This window comes from Cariama cristata, unplaced genomic scaffold (assembly GCF_000690535.1).
Source record: "Cariama cristata isolate BGI_N322 unplaced genomic scaffold, ASM69053v1 scaffold13778, whole genome shotgun sequence".
NCBI lineage: Eukaryota > Metazoa > Chordata > Aves > Cariamiformes > Cariamidae > Cariama > Cariama cristata.
The window spans coordinates 37,528-55,467 of record NW_009630757.1 but is presented as its reverse complement, the minus strand read 5'-3'; the positions used below and the strand labels follow the sequence as shown (position 1 = coordinate 55,467).

General features: G+C 41.2%; 1 protein-coding gene across 1 annotated transcript in view; it reads right to left on the bottom strand.

Annotated features, from left to right (window-relative positions):
* Window positions 1-17,940, bottom strand: part of BBX (bobby sox homolog (Drosophila)) — a 57,990-nt gene that overhangs the window by 10,465 nt on the left and 29,585 nt on the right. The window contains exons 8-10 of the mRNA XM_009705688.1: window positions 13,160-14,075; window positions 12,123-12,261; window positions 8,710-8,858 (exon numbers count right to left, since the gene is read on the bottom strand). Of these exons, the coding sequence (XP_009703990.1) occupies window positions 8,710-8,858; window positions 12,123-12,261; window positions 13,160-14,075 (1,204 nt within the window). The remainder of the gene's footprint in view (window positions 1-8,709; window positions 8,859-12,122; window positions 12,262-13,159; window positions 14,076-17,940) is intronic.

Genomic DNA, 17,940 nt, shown 5'->3' with positions numbered 1-17,940 from the left:
GAAAGATATTAAGCATAAAAGTAGTTGGAGGAACTGGAGATGGGGATAGTAATTTTATTATCTTAGAGATGGATATGGATGGGGAAAAAAATGGAAGAAATCCATTGAGCTACCTAGAATAAGTAGAACCAGAGAGGCTCTTGTACACCACAGGGATGATGTGGGAGAGAAATCCACTGTGGAAGGGCTCAAGCATAGCCTAGGCATGATCTGGATAGTGTAGGCAACATGACTACAAAAGAAAAAACAACAAAAACAAACAAACAAAAAAAAGGGTCAAGGGAGGCAGATTAACCTACAATCATGTATATACTGTACATTTGAAAATGCCCCAGAGTTGTGCGTATGTAGATACGCAGGACCACAATACTGTAACAAACAGACTTTGGGGACCTACCAGCAGGATAGCAGGCAGAGCAAGTTCAGGACATAACTTAAAAAACTCAAAGTTATCTTCAGTCTGAAGTAAACAGAAAGCTGGTTAAGATTTCTACAGAGAGAGGGTTGGTTTAGGTTAGCTTTTCTGAGATCTGGTGCAGAAACAAGCTCTTACATCCCAACCAGCTGCAGTCTGCAAAGTTCTAGACAGCGGGAAATCACAGGGAGAGGAGATAGGGACATGGATAAATGCTCTGGCAAAGGGATAAATAATATGGTCTCTGATATAGAAGGGATGGAGATAAGAGCAACCAAAGGACTAAAGAGCTATGAGCTGTGAAAGATAAAGACTTCAGGGCCAACTGCAGAATTATCCTTGCTTTGTCAGCTCTGCTGCATGGCATCTGGAGCAGAGAAACTCTAATTAAGGGAGATGCCAATTAAAAACAAACCAGCATCATACTGGAATAAGGCAATATGATCAACTGGAGCCAGGAGCTAATGGAATTACAGCAGACAGGGGAAATAAGGGACCAGAGCAATCAAAGACTAGAGAGCTGAATAGCCTCTGTCTAGAAACATTTCCCCGAGACTGAACTGAGAGCCCAAAACCTTAACTAAGTAATGCACCAGTACCTGTGTCCGGAACATTAAGCTTCTTTCTGTGCTTAAATTTGCTGACAATTTTGTAGAGTAAGTTCTTTTTCTTAGACTGGAATGAACCTACAGACAACATTAATAATACATACTTTTAATTAGCAGTTTTAAAAAGAGTACAACATTCACAGTATGTACTATACAACCTCCCCTTCCACTAATACAGGATGCCATTTCATGGGGAAGCACAAAACCCGATCTCCTGCCAGAATGGACTCTGGAGGCTTTCAGCAGGCTGTACTTGAACCCATCAGCTCCCAATGCTTAAGTGCACACAAAGCATTTTGGAGAATGATGACCTTAGGAAAGCTTAGCCATATAACATCACAAGGGTTCTGCTTGTTTGTTTAAAGATATGCTCTCTTTTGCATGTCTACTGGGTTTGGCTGGAGTGGAGTAAACTCATAGCAGCCTGGATGGTGCTGTGCTTTAGACTGGTGACTAAAACTGTGTTGGTAACACACCCATGTTTCAGTTACCACTGAACAGTGTTTACAGAGCATCCAGATCTTTTTTTCTCACTCTGCCACCCCAGTGAATAGGCTGAGGGTGAGCAAGAGGTTGGGAGGGGACACAACTGGGACAGCTGACCCACACTGACCAAGAGGTATTTCATACCATGTAATGTCATGTTCAGCAATAAAACTGGGGGGGGAGAGTTTTTTGCAAAGCAGTCACTGCTCAGGGACTGGATGGCCATCAGTTTGCTGGCGATGAGTGCTGGCTTTTGCATCGCTTGTTCTTCCTCCCGCCCTTTACTTATTAAACTGTCATTATCTTGACCCATGAGGTTTTTTTCTTGCTTTTGCCCTTCCAATTCTCTCCCCCATCCCACTGGGGGAGAGTGGGCGACTGACAGGGTGGAGACTTACCTACCAGCCAGGGCCAACACAACACAGGATGCAAGAGTTACCTTTGCCTTTTCGGTGACCAGAAATGAGTTTATACTAAGCAAAAACTCCCAGGAGAAGGTGAGGTTATGTTCATGAGCTGGGCATAACCTCACCTTCATCATTCCTACTTTGATAGCAGGATCTTTACTAGTAGTAGTCAGAAGACATCTTATGTGACATTAGACCACAAAGTATGCCACTAGCAGAGGTCATCAAGAAGCTATCCTTTGTCTTACTAATGGAGTAAACTGTGATACAACAGCAACATAGACATAACAGACCAAAGATATAACAGATGTGTAATCTCTACACTGCAAATCAGTTAAGTTTCAGAAACTGCACTTTAAAATCTTATTTCCAAAGATACAGCAGGCAAGGAAGTCTTCAGGCTAGCTCAGAACACACTGGTCCAAGCAGAAAGGAGATGCACAGCAGGTGATAAGGTGGCTTATAGCCTAACAAGAAGGTGTCCTTCCCACCTGCAGCTGACTTCGAACAAGATTTTACCCACCACAAATACCAGCCTCCTCCACTCCTCCTCATCCTTAAAAGGAACCAGACACACACACGGGCTGCTGAGACAGAACTGCAACCATGTAGAAACACACCATCAAGGTAAGTCTACATCACGCATCTGCAGTTTGTCATCACTGACTCTCTATATGCAGGGAAAGAAGGAGAAAAGTGTGTGGTACATTGAAGAAGATCTAGTCTTATGAGGGCCAAACCGCTCATAAACACTAGTCTGTCTGAATAACACCAAAAATTACTGAGCGAAAGCTAAAATCCACCCAGAAACAGGCATAGAAATCCAAAGATTTTGTACATGTTGGCTTTGTGGCTCACTGCTGCTTGTTTTTTTACTACTGAAGAAATCAAAACCTTGGGAAAAGATTAATAATCTCCCCAAAATCCAGAAGTCAAACAACAAACCAAATAAAGTCCAAGCAAGACACTGTCTTAGGCAACATCAGCTTGAATCTGAATAGCTTCACTAGAACTTGTATAGAAAGTATTTGGAAGTTCAATAGAAGAGGCCATATTCACTTCAAGTTCTGCAAATTTTACAATAGCTTCCTGAGTATGACAGAGTTGGACAACCAGTCTAGCGTCAATGCAATAAAAATGCAAAACAAGGTATGAAAAAGCTCAGGAAGGTTGAGGGAAAACTTAAGTGAAAAAACTGAGCTCTTCTGAATACTGAGGTCAAACACTTCATCCACATCAACAGAGACAAGTCTTCGCACAACAGTTCCACAAGAAGACAAAGGCAGAGGTACATAACTAGATGATGCTTATGATATTTTTATTACATTTTTTTCAATGAGCAAATTAGTGATACTTGGAATAAGCACCATGTTACATCATATCAGAGAAGAGGTACATAACTAGATGATGCTTATGATATTTTTATTACATTTTTTTCAATGAGCAAATTAGTGATTTTTGCAGGTACTTGGAATAAGCACCACGTTACATCGTATCAGAGAAGTCCCCATTTCTACAGCTCAACCTGCACACAGACCATTTCAATCAGTATCACAGACTGTCAGGCAGTGCCAGCAACTCTAAGCAGAATAACTGAGACAAAAACTCACAAAAAAATTCACAAGTATTGGCATGGAGAAGGAAACCTGTGTCTTTAATCTCTTTTTCTACCATCCAAGGCACCTTTGTCACAAGCTTATATCTGTGACACGTAGGGCACTCCAAGGCACATGCCACTTGTGCGTAAAATTTTGTTCCCAAATGGAAAATCCAAGGACACTGACTTCAGTAGGGTCAAAAGAGAAGTTGCCTTTTCGTAAGGAAGCTTCCAATTTCCTTCACTTTTAGCTGTCATTCTTATGAGACAGTGCCCATTGACACTTGAATACCCTTTGGCCATGAATGCAGTGAAAGAGAAGATGGGCTAATAGCTAAGTAGGTCAACATGTCATACTTGGACCTGAGAATGTAACTTCTGACTCCACAAGAAATTTCATCCGTACTCCCTGCCTGAACTACATAGAGTGAACTAAAGGATACGCTCACTGTCCTCTGTGAAAAGCCAAATTACAAATCACTGTCACACACATACAAATTGTCTAGTAATTACTAAATGGACTATCGGGTGGTTCTTCAAAAATGGCCACATCCCATCCTGCCTTTAGATTAAGGCCTAAACCAATGAACTGCCAAATACAGAACCTTCGCATGGCATATTCCAGTATGAAAACCAGAGCTTGTCTTTTAATACAAATTAACTGAACTAAACCAATATGGAGAAGACAAAATATAGTCTGGACTGGAGAGGACATCTGCATGTAGAAAGACTGAAGAAGGGTTGAGATGATGAGTAGCTGGGCTACACCTGTTTCACGGGGACAGCAGGCAAGTACAAGAGACTTTGAACAAATGCTACTTGTCAACATAGAGAAAATCTATGACTGAGAAAACTAACCTAAAGGGCTTGCTGTTAGGCAGTGGATACTGGATGTGATTTCCTATAGAAAGCTGAAAAAAACCCCTTTTAACGTTAGTTTACTTGCTGCTTTTATACAGCTGTCTGCAAGTGTAATGCAAGTCCTTTTCTCCTGCTCTCTATTGGAAATATTCTGTGTGGCTCTTCCTTTCCCCAGCACTTCAGCAGTAGCCACAGGATTTAACCACCTCCTAATCCCTGGCTTGTCCATTGTGCTCACTGAGGGCAGCAGGGATTTCCTCCTGGGAATACTCACTACGGCCAATGGCAGCTGCTCAGGGCAGTAGCAGGGAAGAAAATGAACCCACCATACATAATGAACCGTAACTGCATTTCCTCCACACTTCTGGGCATATGCCCCCTGTGCTCTCACAAAGTTCCCTATTTTGAGAGGCCGGATCAAATAGAAAACTAGGACAAACAGATTTGGCTGTGCATTTCTGCATCTCTCAGGAGGAAGATGCTATATTTTTAGGTCATGATCTCTGGAATATTATGGCATGAGATCTCCATGCATCTGAACACTCTGAATTGAGCCAACCCCCCCCGAGCTAAGACCGAGAGGAATGCCACAAAGAAGCATCCGTTTTAAGCTGATGCTTTCTTTCCAGTCCTAGAGGCCACAGACAAAAAAACCCACAACCTGTAGACAATTCCTCTCCCAAATAAAAGCACACTACCCATTCCTCTCCTTGCTTTCCCAAAATGAAAGCTTTAGTGAAGTGCTCAGTGTATAAGTGAGCATTTCTTCACAGCACAAGGCAGGAATAATGACTATGCCTGTTGCTCACTTTTGCATACAAGCGGATTAGTGACTCACTGCAGACTGCTGACTTCTGTGTGGTGGGATGTTTTGGCACATATGCCATTGGAAAGAAGGAAAAAAAAGAAATCAGTCACAGCTCCAGCAAATGTCGGAGCAGGCCATCTGCACAGATTCAGTATAGCTGTATTTTTCAGCCATTTTGTGACATTATTATTGTATATGCACACTCCCAGTTCAAAATGCCAAAGCGTGATGGCTTGTTCAATCCTGCTCCCACTGAAGACAGATCTCCATTAATTTCACTGGGAGCAGAATTTGGATAATTTGGAAAGTTCTGGGGAAAAATTGCCTCTCATTTAAGAAAGTTCAATTTTTTCCTTATACATGTGGATTTGAAACAGTTTTCACGTTACAGAGTTCTTCAGGTGTTTTTACGTGAGAAGAACTGGCTGAAGTGAGGACTGGACATGACAAGCACAATGGAAGGAGTCCATGGGCACTGACCCACTCATTTTCCACTTCGGAGTAGCAAAACATCCTGACAATCCTGGCTGTTTCAGTTAGGCAGCAGATCAGGCCTCTTGTAGGTATAGGTTAATGACATTTGACAGAAAATCAATCTGGCACCATTTACACCAAAATAAAACATATTAAGGCATACAGCCCTAGTTATGGTGTGGGGGGGCAGGGAACACCCCAAAGCCAACAAACAAAAACATTTCTCCATTTTTATTCACCTAACATCCTGGGGAAGTTCTAGTGTGCAGCACTCCAACTTATTTTCCAAATTTTAAATGTAATTTAGCAGGCACTGATCTGTAGACTGCAAAAATTAAGTACTTATCTGAGAACTGAGAATCCCTGGGAAGTTTATAATCCTGCACATGCTCACCCAGAAAAAGCAGGGAATATTTTAAAGAGCCCTTACTAAACATCACCTTAGTGATTATTATCTGTTGTTTGGAAACATCCAGAGGCTGCAAACACGAGTAGGCACTATTTGTGCTGGACATCTAATTACCTTACAGAGACAGCCCCAAGGAAGAGCAAAGCAGCAGAAACAACTCCACGTGACACGGTAATGCACAGCAGAGCAAAGTTATGGGCTCCTATATCTTAACTCAGTCACACCTCTAAGACTACACTGACTCTTCATGGTTCATGCCCATCACATTGCATGAATAAGATGTTACTTTTGTTTAATTCTGATGGTGCAAAGAAACCCCACGATAATTCAAAAAATCCAGAACCATTCCAAGCCAAGTTCTATCATTTTGCACAACATGCCATCTTCACTTCCTGCAATACTTGCAGGAGCCTAGTATGCAGACCTGCATGCTTAACACCTTTTGGAGGTCAGTGTTTTCTAACCGTCTTTGGACTCGTCACAGCTCACAGGCAAGCCAACAGCATGACAAGGCTGAATGGCCTGTCAGTACACCACAAATTAAACTAAGGATTCAGCTTAATGAACGTTTGGCTCAGCTGGAACAGTGTCCCTATTAAGCTAGTAAGCTTGTTGTATGCAATTTCATTCAGGTCATTTCAAATCCACAACTCCCATCCTAATTTTAAGCACCCTAACAAAATAAAATGAATTAAAATCAACCCATTGCCATGGAATATTTACTTTTTAGCCATTTTTTTTTTCCAAAAGAAAAATGGTTTGTTGGAAAGTTTTTGAGCTACCTCTTAAGAGCTGAACTTCACTCTCCAGGGAGCTGGAATGACTGACACAAGCTGACAGCTTGCCCAGCTAACTTGAGTGAATTCAACATTCATTTAAATTAGGAGCAGATATCACTAGCTCTGTCTGGATTTAGTTCGGGGCTGCGGTTAGATGTTCACTACAGAAACAGCAGTGTCACTATCAGATATTCCTGCCCTGAGGCTGCTTGTTGCAACCCCACAGCTCAGTTGGTGGAAAAGTTCATGTGACTGTTTACCATCTGCTTCAGTGCAGTTGGCTGGCTTAGTTTAAAGAGCCCGTATTGTCAGCTAGCGGCGAATGCTCCCTGGCCTCCTCTGCAGGGCTGTGCCAAAACTACTTGTATCAGGCTTGTAACCTGCCTGCAGTTATGTTTCTGACCCTCCCTTGAGACATCACCGAATACATTCCAAAGGTTTTTAAGTGATGCAAACAAGGATAAAAATTAAGCTCTCGTGGATGAACCTAGCCAAAAGCAGAACGCAGTTCTGGGCTACCTGACTTGAGGCAGCATTCTAGCGTGCCATTCCCGAACAACATAGGGCCTGCAAAATTTTTAATCATACAGGCACTTGCACAGGTAAACACTGCAGTGAGAAATCCAAGGAGCTGCTATTACAACTTCAACCGCCAGATCAGGGTAGATGAGGAGATCTTGTTCCCAACAGATGTTGCTTAATTAACCACTGTATTATAACACTGTAAAGCAATTCACTCATGCTCATTGAAGAAGTTCTGTCAAATACATACCATAAAAAAAATGAAAGGCATTTGAAGTCAGAACTCACTTGGTATTAGTACAAGTCTAATTTTGCAAAAGTGATTGTTCCACATCTAATTATATAAATACAAAAATCAATACCAAGATTGGCATGCACTAGAAATGAACAGCTGCTCAATCCTGCATACTGTAATGTGATTATTTGTGAAGCACTCAAAAGGCATAGATCTAATCCAGGGTCACCTGGCTAAAATAGCCATATTAGATCTGAAAACTTGTCAGTCAGTGGAACTACCATAGCAGCAGAAAAGGAAACAAGCTTCACATTGTGAACTGTGCATAATGAGGATTCTTTTGAGCATCCTTCTGTCTTGTAGAATTACTGGTACGTCATTCCTTCGTTTTGTGATGCTTCTGTACTGTATGTATACATCAGTATTTCTGCCACAGTCTAAAAGTAATTTTCCCTACCATATTCTCACTTCTCTACCACCTCTGTGTCACAGGCTGGCTGTATACAAAACAGCCAAATGGGTCATGAGTTTCTCCCTCCAAGAGCCTCAGCAACACAGCTGGGTATCGAATCAATTTTCCTGTCCTCTAACCTTTTTTATCATGCCAGGACATTTTTGCTACAAACTTATGAGAGGGAGCTAAAATCTTGATAAAAAAATCCAAATGTTTCATTCAGACATCTCTGGTATCTTATGTTTTAATTTATAGAGCCTAAAGTTACAGTGAAATGCAAGCTGGCATAAAACTGCATTTTGAAAGATGTCAAAATGTAACCTTTTGATTGTCTGCCATTTTCTCCCCATTTTCTCCTGAGAAAATTTGTCAAATTCACTTACCTCACAAATATTCATGTTTTTGATAAATTCGCTTGCTACCAGGAATATATTTCACATACAAACTCTAACCAGTTCTACTCAGCATGAAAATCAGGAGTCAAGAGTACAGCCTGAAAACTAACCCAGGTGAGGATCAACTAACCTCAGTGCTAGAAAATTTCTTCTATGACTTCACACTTTTCACATGTAACAGTAAAGTAAGAACGTATAAATTTCTGAGGTTCTTGTAGCATTGCTGTTGCTTAAGAATGTATTGTGCACAGTAATTTACCTTTGTTGGATTTTGGTTGTTCAGATGAGCTGCTTCCGACCTTCCTCTTTTTCCTCGGAACAGCAGAGTTTCTCCTGTCAAAGGTAATAGGACTGTATTGAGGGAGGCTGTTGAATTTCTTTTCAAACTCTTCTTCCAACTTTGCTAAGCTAAAGGGGAAACAAAACCAACCCAATTAAACGTAACACTGCTTCTGGAGGAAAAAATATGTTGTTTAGGAGCACGTGTGTGTATATACATACCTATCTACATAGAGAGAGAGGGAAGGAGATAAAGCACACACACACTGTAAACATCAAACCAGTACATACTAATTCAACTTTGGGATGAGAATGTACACTCCAGTTTCTGCATTTGTAACAGTACAAATTGATTACATCAGTTGCATATATTAAAATTAGGAAAAAAAAAAGAAATCAATGTCATACTGGTGACATTTAGCTCTGCTGCACATTCACACAGGAGATTTGTCTGTTCTGTGAGGGGAATGAAAAAAAAAAGAAAATAAAACCAGTAAATAAACAAACCAATAAAATAACTTCACATAAAAACCCTCACACCAGAATGAAAACAACAACAATACAAACCAGAAGAAAACTGTCAACCTACTCAGTCTTCTGGGGATATTCTAAAACCTGATGCTTTGAGGTAGGAATTAGTTTTGTATTTGCTCTGGGGCATTATATTTTCTCCCCTCATATTTTATTTGTTGAGAGATGAAAAATGCAAGTAGCTCACGCTTCCATGAAACCGAGCATCCCTCATACTTCAGCTCAACCTGAATGACTGTAACTAAATTATCTAGAACTCAAGAAAACCACAGACATGTACTGTTGTTCCTAACAGCCAGATGAAAAAAAACCCCACTCAAACAGGGTGGTATGGCATGGCATTTCTGGCTGTAATGACTACGCTGGCTTGCATAAGCACTCTGTTCCAGCAAATTTTTGCAGCTAGGCAGGAGCATAGGAAGGAATTGTATTTTAATAAAAGGCAGTGTGCACAGCTAGGCAGATTATAAATAGCACTGTCTATGACAGGGGAACAATGACATTTTCTACTCGCTTTGAATTCTGTTTGCTATGGAAAACCTGAACTTGAAAAAAGTTGGCATGACTGTTGGAGGGACAGCCTTTACACACTGTACACTTAGAAGTATCACAAGAAACACTGCATTTCTCTCTGCCCTCTGAAGCAGCACTTCAAACAAATTGCATTCTGAAAGTTTTGGTACACAGAACGATACTTCAATTTTACCTCTATAATCGTTACTTCTTTTTGTAAGCAATCTTCCATCTTAAAATGCAGCCTTGGCTCTTGGCAAACTGTGTGCATGGTGGGGTTGGTTTGGTTTTGGGGTTTTTTGTGTGTGTGGATGTTTTGGTTTGTTTTGTTTTTAAACCACAAAGATACAAGACATTAGTGGTGCTTGGTACTGCTATCTTTCTCTTCCAGGCGGATGTTCCCAGACAAACCACAAAACAAGCAGATTTTCTGCTCTGACAGCTATCATCCAATTCCATCCTCTGCCCCAACTCTTCTCCCACTGCTTGTTGCCACCTGCCTGTCTGCTGTTCTAAGGGCATATGAAGAGGCTGTAGTTCTAGTTAGGAAGGCCCAATCCTGAAAGCAGACAAACTGCCATCATTTATAGCTTGTGCAACATGGAGGCAGTGGAGAGTGCTGCTATCCCCATGCCAGTGATTAATTATTTTAAAAAAAAAAAAATCATTCACATTGTCATGAATTTTCAGAGCATCTCACAAGCCTAGTTACAGACACGTAGCTGAGCTGAGATCTTCATGCCGTGGAGCCCAGTCCTGCCAGGAGATACAGGCAGGCAGAGCACTGCTCGGGAAAGGAGTGGGCTGCACATGGACAAAGCACACCCGACAGGGATCATCGGGAAGCGTGGGCAACTACTGACGGAGAAGGTAAGAGGATATGGGGAAAAGGACGTCATTCCAAAGGGGTGAGGAACGTCCCCGCTACACACACACAGTGAGGCTGAAAGGTGATGCTGAAAGGAATAGAAACAGTTAAGAGTAGGAGGTAGAGATAAAACCAGCTCTTCAAGTAGCCCAAAGATCAGGTAGTGCAACGAACAGGGATAATGGATACCTCCTCCAGCACTTATGCTCCACAAAGTACCAATTCTGCCTTTACAGAGTTCACTAAATAATATTCGTTAATTACATGACTGAATCAAGAAGCAAGACTGGAAAATATTTTTTTTTCCCCATCCAGCCAGCTAATGATGGTAGAACAGTATTTGTCGAATGAATTAATTATTTACACAATTTTCCTAGATACTTTGAATAAATTATTTGTAACTACATGGGTTTTTTTGGCTAAGAAATGCACTCAGTTTTCACACCATTAGGTGTGAAAAGTTCTCAATCTTTCGATTTAGATTTTAAAAATATTCACAAGACTTATATAGAATGCACTAAAAATACAAGAAATGTTCCATTAATTTTTCTTGACTATTCCAAGCAAACAAGACTTGGAGATTTTCCTCAATTTAATATCCTTGCTGTAAAGTGAGCTCCAGCTAAATTTCATGTAACTAGGTTATAAAAAAAGACTACCACAAGCCTGCACAAAAGAATCATATTACAATTTTAAGTATGAAGTGTGGAAAATCTGCTTCTTTTTAATTCATTTTCACCCTCTGAATTCAGATAATTGGAAGTCTTCAAGAATTTGCAAGTAAGTATGAATAGCTAAGCAGATTTAACAACTATGCCTGCAGTTAAATAAATCTGTAATACTCTGACAAAAATTGTTATTCATATACTAGAAAAGTAATTCTTTGTAGACTTGCTAAATTTTAATGCATTTGTGATCACTAATTATTCTTCTGCTGTATTTAATTTCTTCACAGTGTACATGAACAGTTTAAATATCTTGTGTCTACAAGGGAAAATGATATATTTATCATAATCGTTTGCCAATATTAGAACACTGTTTACTCTTCCTCTGTAAGTAATCTCTTCAAGCAGGCAAAGACATCTATTCTTTCTATTATTTCTGTTTACAATGATCGAACATCTACACAGAACTTTAAATATTGCTTGCGACCTGCTCTGAAAATAGAAGTAACCCTCTTCACCTCTACCCTGGAGCACGTAAATATTGCATGGTTTTTTTTAGAAGTCAGCAAACAATGTCATTCAAATCTGTTCACAGTAGTGTAAACCAGGAAAGATCTCAAAGGAGTTACTTTGGTATATAAACAACAGGTATCTAGAGCATGACTCAGCCCAGCGGGGTTGGTAATCTTCAGGAATTCTGTCTGTGATTATTTGGGTGTTGGATGCAGTTCTCTTAGCTGCAATGAGGAGGACTTCGCTCTTAAGTTACCAGGCTGACCTAACTAAAACTTTGAATGGTGTTAAGCTGCAACTTACCCAAAAACAAACTCTTCCTTTGGCTTAGGCTTTTTCAGTTTTTTGTTCCCACTTGCTCCGCTCTGGGAAAAAGACCAGTTTTCTTCATTCCAGCATCCTTCATGATCTGAGGAGTTGCCTTTTCCTGAGCTTCTTTTTCCTGGGATGAAGGCAAAAAATTGTTTCTCATCTTTAGAAAAATGTGCCAAAACAAAGCGGGCTCAGAAGGAATTTGTATGCCCATTCAGTACCACAACTCATGATGCTTGACCTTCTCGAAGGGGTTACAAAACATTTATTTATTTATTTTAAACTGGATAATGATGATATTGGCAACTATTTCCTCCTCCCCTCCTCCCCCTTGTCCCCAGTTTTTCTACCACCTCTAAAGTCAGGATCTCTTGATGTATGAAGGAGAAGAAAGAAATTAGCAGATTTACAGTAATAAACTTCCCTAAATTACAAACATATTTTTCTTTTCTGACTGTTCTAATTTCACATATAAATCTACTGATTGGAAAAATACATTTCAAGACATCTCACTGAAAGCTTCCAGAGAATATCCTAAATTTACCCTTCCATAAGGTAAAGGATGCTCGCTCACCACCTACAGCAAAACCAACAACCAAAGCAAAAAGCACAACACATCTGCCTCTTGTAGGACTGAGAATTAGGCTCATAACCACAAGAGCTGTTTATACAGAAACAAGCTAATTGTTCAGGGTTACCTACAACACAAGTCCTGCATATAACTATCAGCAGGCTGACAAATTAACCAACAAAGCCTTTGGTCAAAAAGCTAAATCTCAGATCATGGATGACAAAAAGGGAGAGGTTAAGAGTTCGTGAGGTTAATCAGGACAGCAGGACTCCAGAGGAACTGCCCTGGACCATGGATTTTGTCCCCCCCACCTGCCCCAGCATCTCAGGTGACCAGACACAGTATTCCCATCACACATTGCTCAAACTCCAGCTTAAACACGGACTTTTGCTCTTCCTCCCACTCCAGGCAGGCTTTTGCAGTTCATGCTGTAAATGAAACACTCAAAGCCACCCACCTCTGTCCACGTTAGCGCGCAGAGATGTGAGCATGCCCTCTGATACCAGAGTTTTATAAAGAGCACCTTTGCAAGATCTCTCCGATTTCCTGGAGCCACAGGTTTCTACCTTTTTAACACAGTCACTGTCCTCAGTTTTGACCTGTCCTGGTAAGCTTTGGGGTACCACCTCCTCTGTTGGGGTCAGTGGTTCCACTTTAATGTTATCAGAAGCCTCACACGGTACTTCCTTGCTGGCTGCAATACTAAGGAAATCGGGAGGCTTTGATTCTTTGGTGGTCTCCGTGGATTTCTCCTTTGATGTTTTCTTCTCTTTCGATTTTACTTTTTTCTTTGGTGATTTTGTATCCAACACGCTTCCCTTCACATTTGAGACAGGGCGGGGTTTTTTGCGGGAAGGTTCCGTGAGTCTCTCAGCACCCCAGTCCCCCTTTGCAACAGCTTCAATTGTATACATTACACTTTCAATGTCCGACTCGGAGGACTGCCTCTTTTTACAAGGTTTCTTGGGGGTGGACTTTTCGTTTGTGTGCCGGTCCAACTTATTTTTTTTCTTTTTCTTCTTAATCTTTTCTGGCTTTAGCCCGAGGATATTCATGTCAGCCAGCGAAAGCTCTGGAGAACAGCATGTGTGATCTTTTGTGTTATCATTTCTCTCAAAAGGATTGTTATCCACCGCAAGACTAGTAAAATCTCTGTATTTGGCAGTTTCTGATTCCTCAGCTTTTGTCTCATCCCAGTTGTGCATTCTCTCTGTTTCTGACTGTTCTGCTTTTCCTTTACAGGAGTCTTTTGCTGTTTTCTCCAGTTGTTCTACTTCCATTTCCTCTGGACCTTCCCCTCCCATCTCTTCCAGTGCTTCCACTTTTGTTTTCCCAGGTTCTTTCACTTTTACTCCTTCTGAAGCAAGGCACATCTAAAATGAGTTTAAAAATAGTTCCATGAAACAAACATCAACTATTAACATTACTTACCTATTTAATAGGAGCATTACACAGGGAATCTCTCTGGTATCTTAGCTCAGGAAAGCAAACTACGCTAAAGGACAGTACTGAAAAACACGCTGAAGCTCTACTGAAACTGATGCAACGTGATGACGGCTAAGTGCTAGAATACAGCTGGTGGGTTCTACCGCTCTAATAGAAAAAGACTCCATTTGATCTCAGTGGTGTTTCCATGATCCTTTAAGTGTTTTTTATACAACCTGGAAACCCACTGCTAGACTGATTTTTCAGAATATCCTGAACGGAAAAATACAGTATCTCTCACTATTGCCACAGACAAGTTACTTGAAATCTCACAGCCATACCCCCTTCAACTCCCACATGTCCCTCCATGCAATTCTTTCCTCCATTTTCCAAATGGCCCTGAAGGACATGTCGGGGGGGGGAGTTAATTGAATCTCAGTAATCAAGATTATTTTCTTTTACTTGAATGTGCAAAATAATTTGGAAGGTAGTAAAAAAGCCTTCCAAATCTTTCTTCTCATGTCACAGACTTATTTTGTAAAGAACTGCAAAGCAGCAGTGGTTGCCATGGTTATCTCCTCCTGGAGATAACGTTAATGGAAACCAAAACCCTCACATTGTCTGAGGAACAGCGATATTCCAAAAAATAGCTGTAAAAAGGTCCTCAAACTGTCATGTTCCTGCAGCACTGACTTGGGAGATCCTCTTGGTTTTGGATCACCTATAAGCTATGCTGACACTGCTACAGAAGATAGTCCTTCACAGCACCAAGCAGTTGCCCTTGGGAAGACATGCTTTCTTCTTCTTACTCTCCCTCTCAAAGACCCCAGACTGAATTCCCAGTGCTACCTTGTTTTCAAAAACAAACGTGAACAAAACAGCCACCTGGAGCAAAACTTGATGGCAGAGGCTTGCTTTGAACCAGACATCAGGAGTTTCCCTGTCCTGCACAGCTCAGCCCACCGGCCCTGCGGTCAGTATGGATGTACCCTCTAGAACCCTCCTGGGTTCTCTTTAGGTCAATTTTAGATTTCTCAAATTGGCATTTTTTCCTTGCAAATTAACAGTATCTCTTACACCAATATATGTATGAGCATAACACCAATAAAAGAATGGTTTGTAGTAAGTTTCTGAAATTTTTGCTGTACAGGGTAGAAACTCATGATCTGGTTCAGGTCCAGCTAGGCTGAGCACTGGGAACACCGGAGCTCGGGCAGCACAGTGGCTCCTAGGAAGCATGTTAAATTATGCAGAGGAGAACCTCAGAACTATCCTGAGGTGCCAAGTACTTCTGTGACTTTTTTACTGCACTGCTATGTAAACACAGCCTGTGATTTTCAAAAGCTAAAGATCAATCTTTAAAATGCAACTCATTGGACAGTAATAACATTTTGTCAATTCAACACACACGCTCCCTGCCAATTTTTTTTTCTTTATACATTTGCTAGTTCTGCAGTAGTCAATAGTACAGAGGGCTACGGATGTGGCTACAAAAAAGCGACTTCTGTTTTGTGAGCTCTAAATAAACTTGCAACTCACAGTTCTTAAGATTGGGAATTTTTTAAAAAAAGAAAAAGCTTAGAAACAAAAGAAATACAACATTTCAATAAGAGGCCATTGGTTTTAACTGTTGCCAGAAGGAGGAGATCTGCTGAGAGTATCATAGTAGAGTTTCTATAGAAGTTATTGACCTGTTTATTCCCCACTCAAAAAACAGTAGGCATGAAAAGCAAAAATAAATGGAAGCAATTAATATCCTTTAACAGGAATTTGTAATGGCTATGCCGTAATCTGAGTAACAGGCTAATCCAGCCCTCTCTCTCAACTCCTTGCACCTCCCAGCCAAACCAACCAGTCAAAACTCCAAATCCCAAAACAAGGAACTGAAACAACTTCAATGGTGACCCGCAATTCCCTTTGCCACCATGGACTGGTACTTAGCAGCTGCAGCACAGACTCTTAGAAACCTCCAAGTTGATGGCTAGTCCAGGGAAATCTTGACTTGCGGCACCCAAACCATGATAATTTATGCTTCTATAAGCAACAGTGTAATTATAACTGTAGCACTGCTCTGCATTCCAGAGTTTGACAATCACATCATTAACTTCTCAGCCCACTGCACCTCCTGTAATTAGTCACCAGTGTTTTAATATTACCTCTGCCAGCTGAAATAACGCTGATGTTCCACATTGTTTTGTTAAATCGGGACCTGAAAGGGATGTACTTGAAGAAATCTAAAGGAAAAACAGAGGGAGAGAAAAAAACCAAAACAAAACACATTGTTTTACAAACACAATTCTTTTCTGTTTACCACACAGCTTTTGAACGGATTGTTTCCTCCCTCCTCCCAAAGTTCATTCATAAGATTATATATTGAAAAAGAAGTGCAGACCAGTGCATGCTGTTATAAATAAAACCCTGCTCCACCATTGCTCCGGTACATAATACCACTGGATGCTAAAAGGTTATTTGCAGATTTGGCGATCTTCTTGTTGGGACTCCCTTTGAGGAGTAGGATGAACTGAAGCACCTGCTCGCTCGCTCACACATGACCAGACTCCAGCAGCTAAGCACCAGTCTACGCCAGCACACAACCCAGCTGGGGATGTTTTTGAAGGCTTAGTTGGGCATCTGATTGCAAAATCATTTCGTTGTCTTAGCTGAAGAAGGTTACCCCTGCCAGGCTATGGCACTACCTGTTGGTGTCCTGTAAGACTGAAGTAAAAGAGATGCTATGAAACCAATGTAGGAGCCCTCAAGCCTTTGGTAACCTTTCCTGTTCCTCAGAGTACGGGAGGCAGTCTGGCAAACAGGTGGCTGATTATTCTCCAGAATCTTTTTCCGGTATCAGCCCATGATTCTCTTCAATACTTAAGAGTGTTCTGGATCACAGTTTTGAGTTAGGTGCCAAGAAACCATCTTTTTCTAAACAAATTAAAAGCATCAGTCTCAGGACTGGCCATTAGTATGAAGAAGAAAATGTTCTACTTTTAAGGACATACTCCATAATCTCTGATTAGGCTTGCAGGTTTCTTATACTTGCTTCCTTAGAAAGAGGAGGAGTTCTAGGGACTGGGGAACTAAAATGTTTACAACATTTTAGCTCCCTCTACCTCCTCAAATTCAGTTTTCAATTAGTCTCAACCAACACAGGCCCACAAAGTTGATTTTGCAGAAATCAACCCATCATTGCCATAAAGGAAATAAAAAAAGGTTAACAACGCTATCTCTACGTCTCCTGCAGCTCTTCCCAGCATCTCCCAAGCTCTGACCCTTACAGCTCAAGTCTCCAAGCCCTGTCAGTGCTGTCAGCCCCCTGCACCCGAGGCTGAAGACAAAGCATGCATTTAGGCACAGCAAGAGACTCAGCAGAGCCGATCAGCAACAGCCTCCCAGGCTTCAGACTGCAGAGCAACTGCTCCAACTGTTTTTAGAAACTTAGAAATTTGCAGAGTTTTTTAGAAAATAATTTAACCCACTTCTGCATTTTATTTTATCACCATCTGTGAAATACTGTGAAATATCAAAAAGGAAGGCATAGGGAAGGGTGGGGAAGGGAGCAGAGAAGATAAAATTGGTTAATCCACTCAGCAGAGAGAGGAAGGAGTGCTGAAGCAGACAGGCTCCCAGGCGCCAGATCCCTGCCATGCCAGCAGCATGGAGACAGCACCCCGGTCCCCTCCAGCGCACAGCATCTCTGGTTTGGAGTTACAGCGGCACGGCACAGATGTCTGCCAAATGAACTTGCAAACTGAAGACACCCGCGAGGTGATAACAAACACAGCTTATTTGGGATGCTCCAAACCAGGTCCT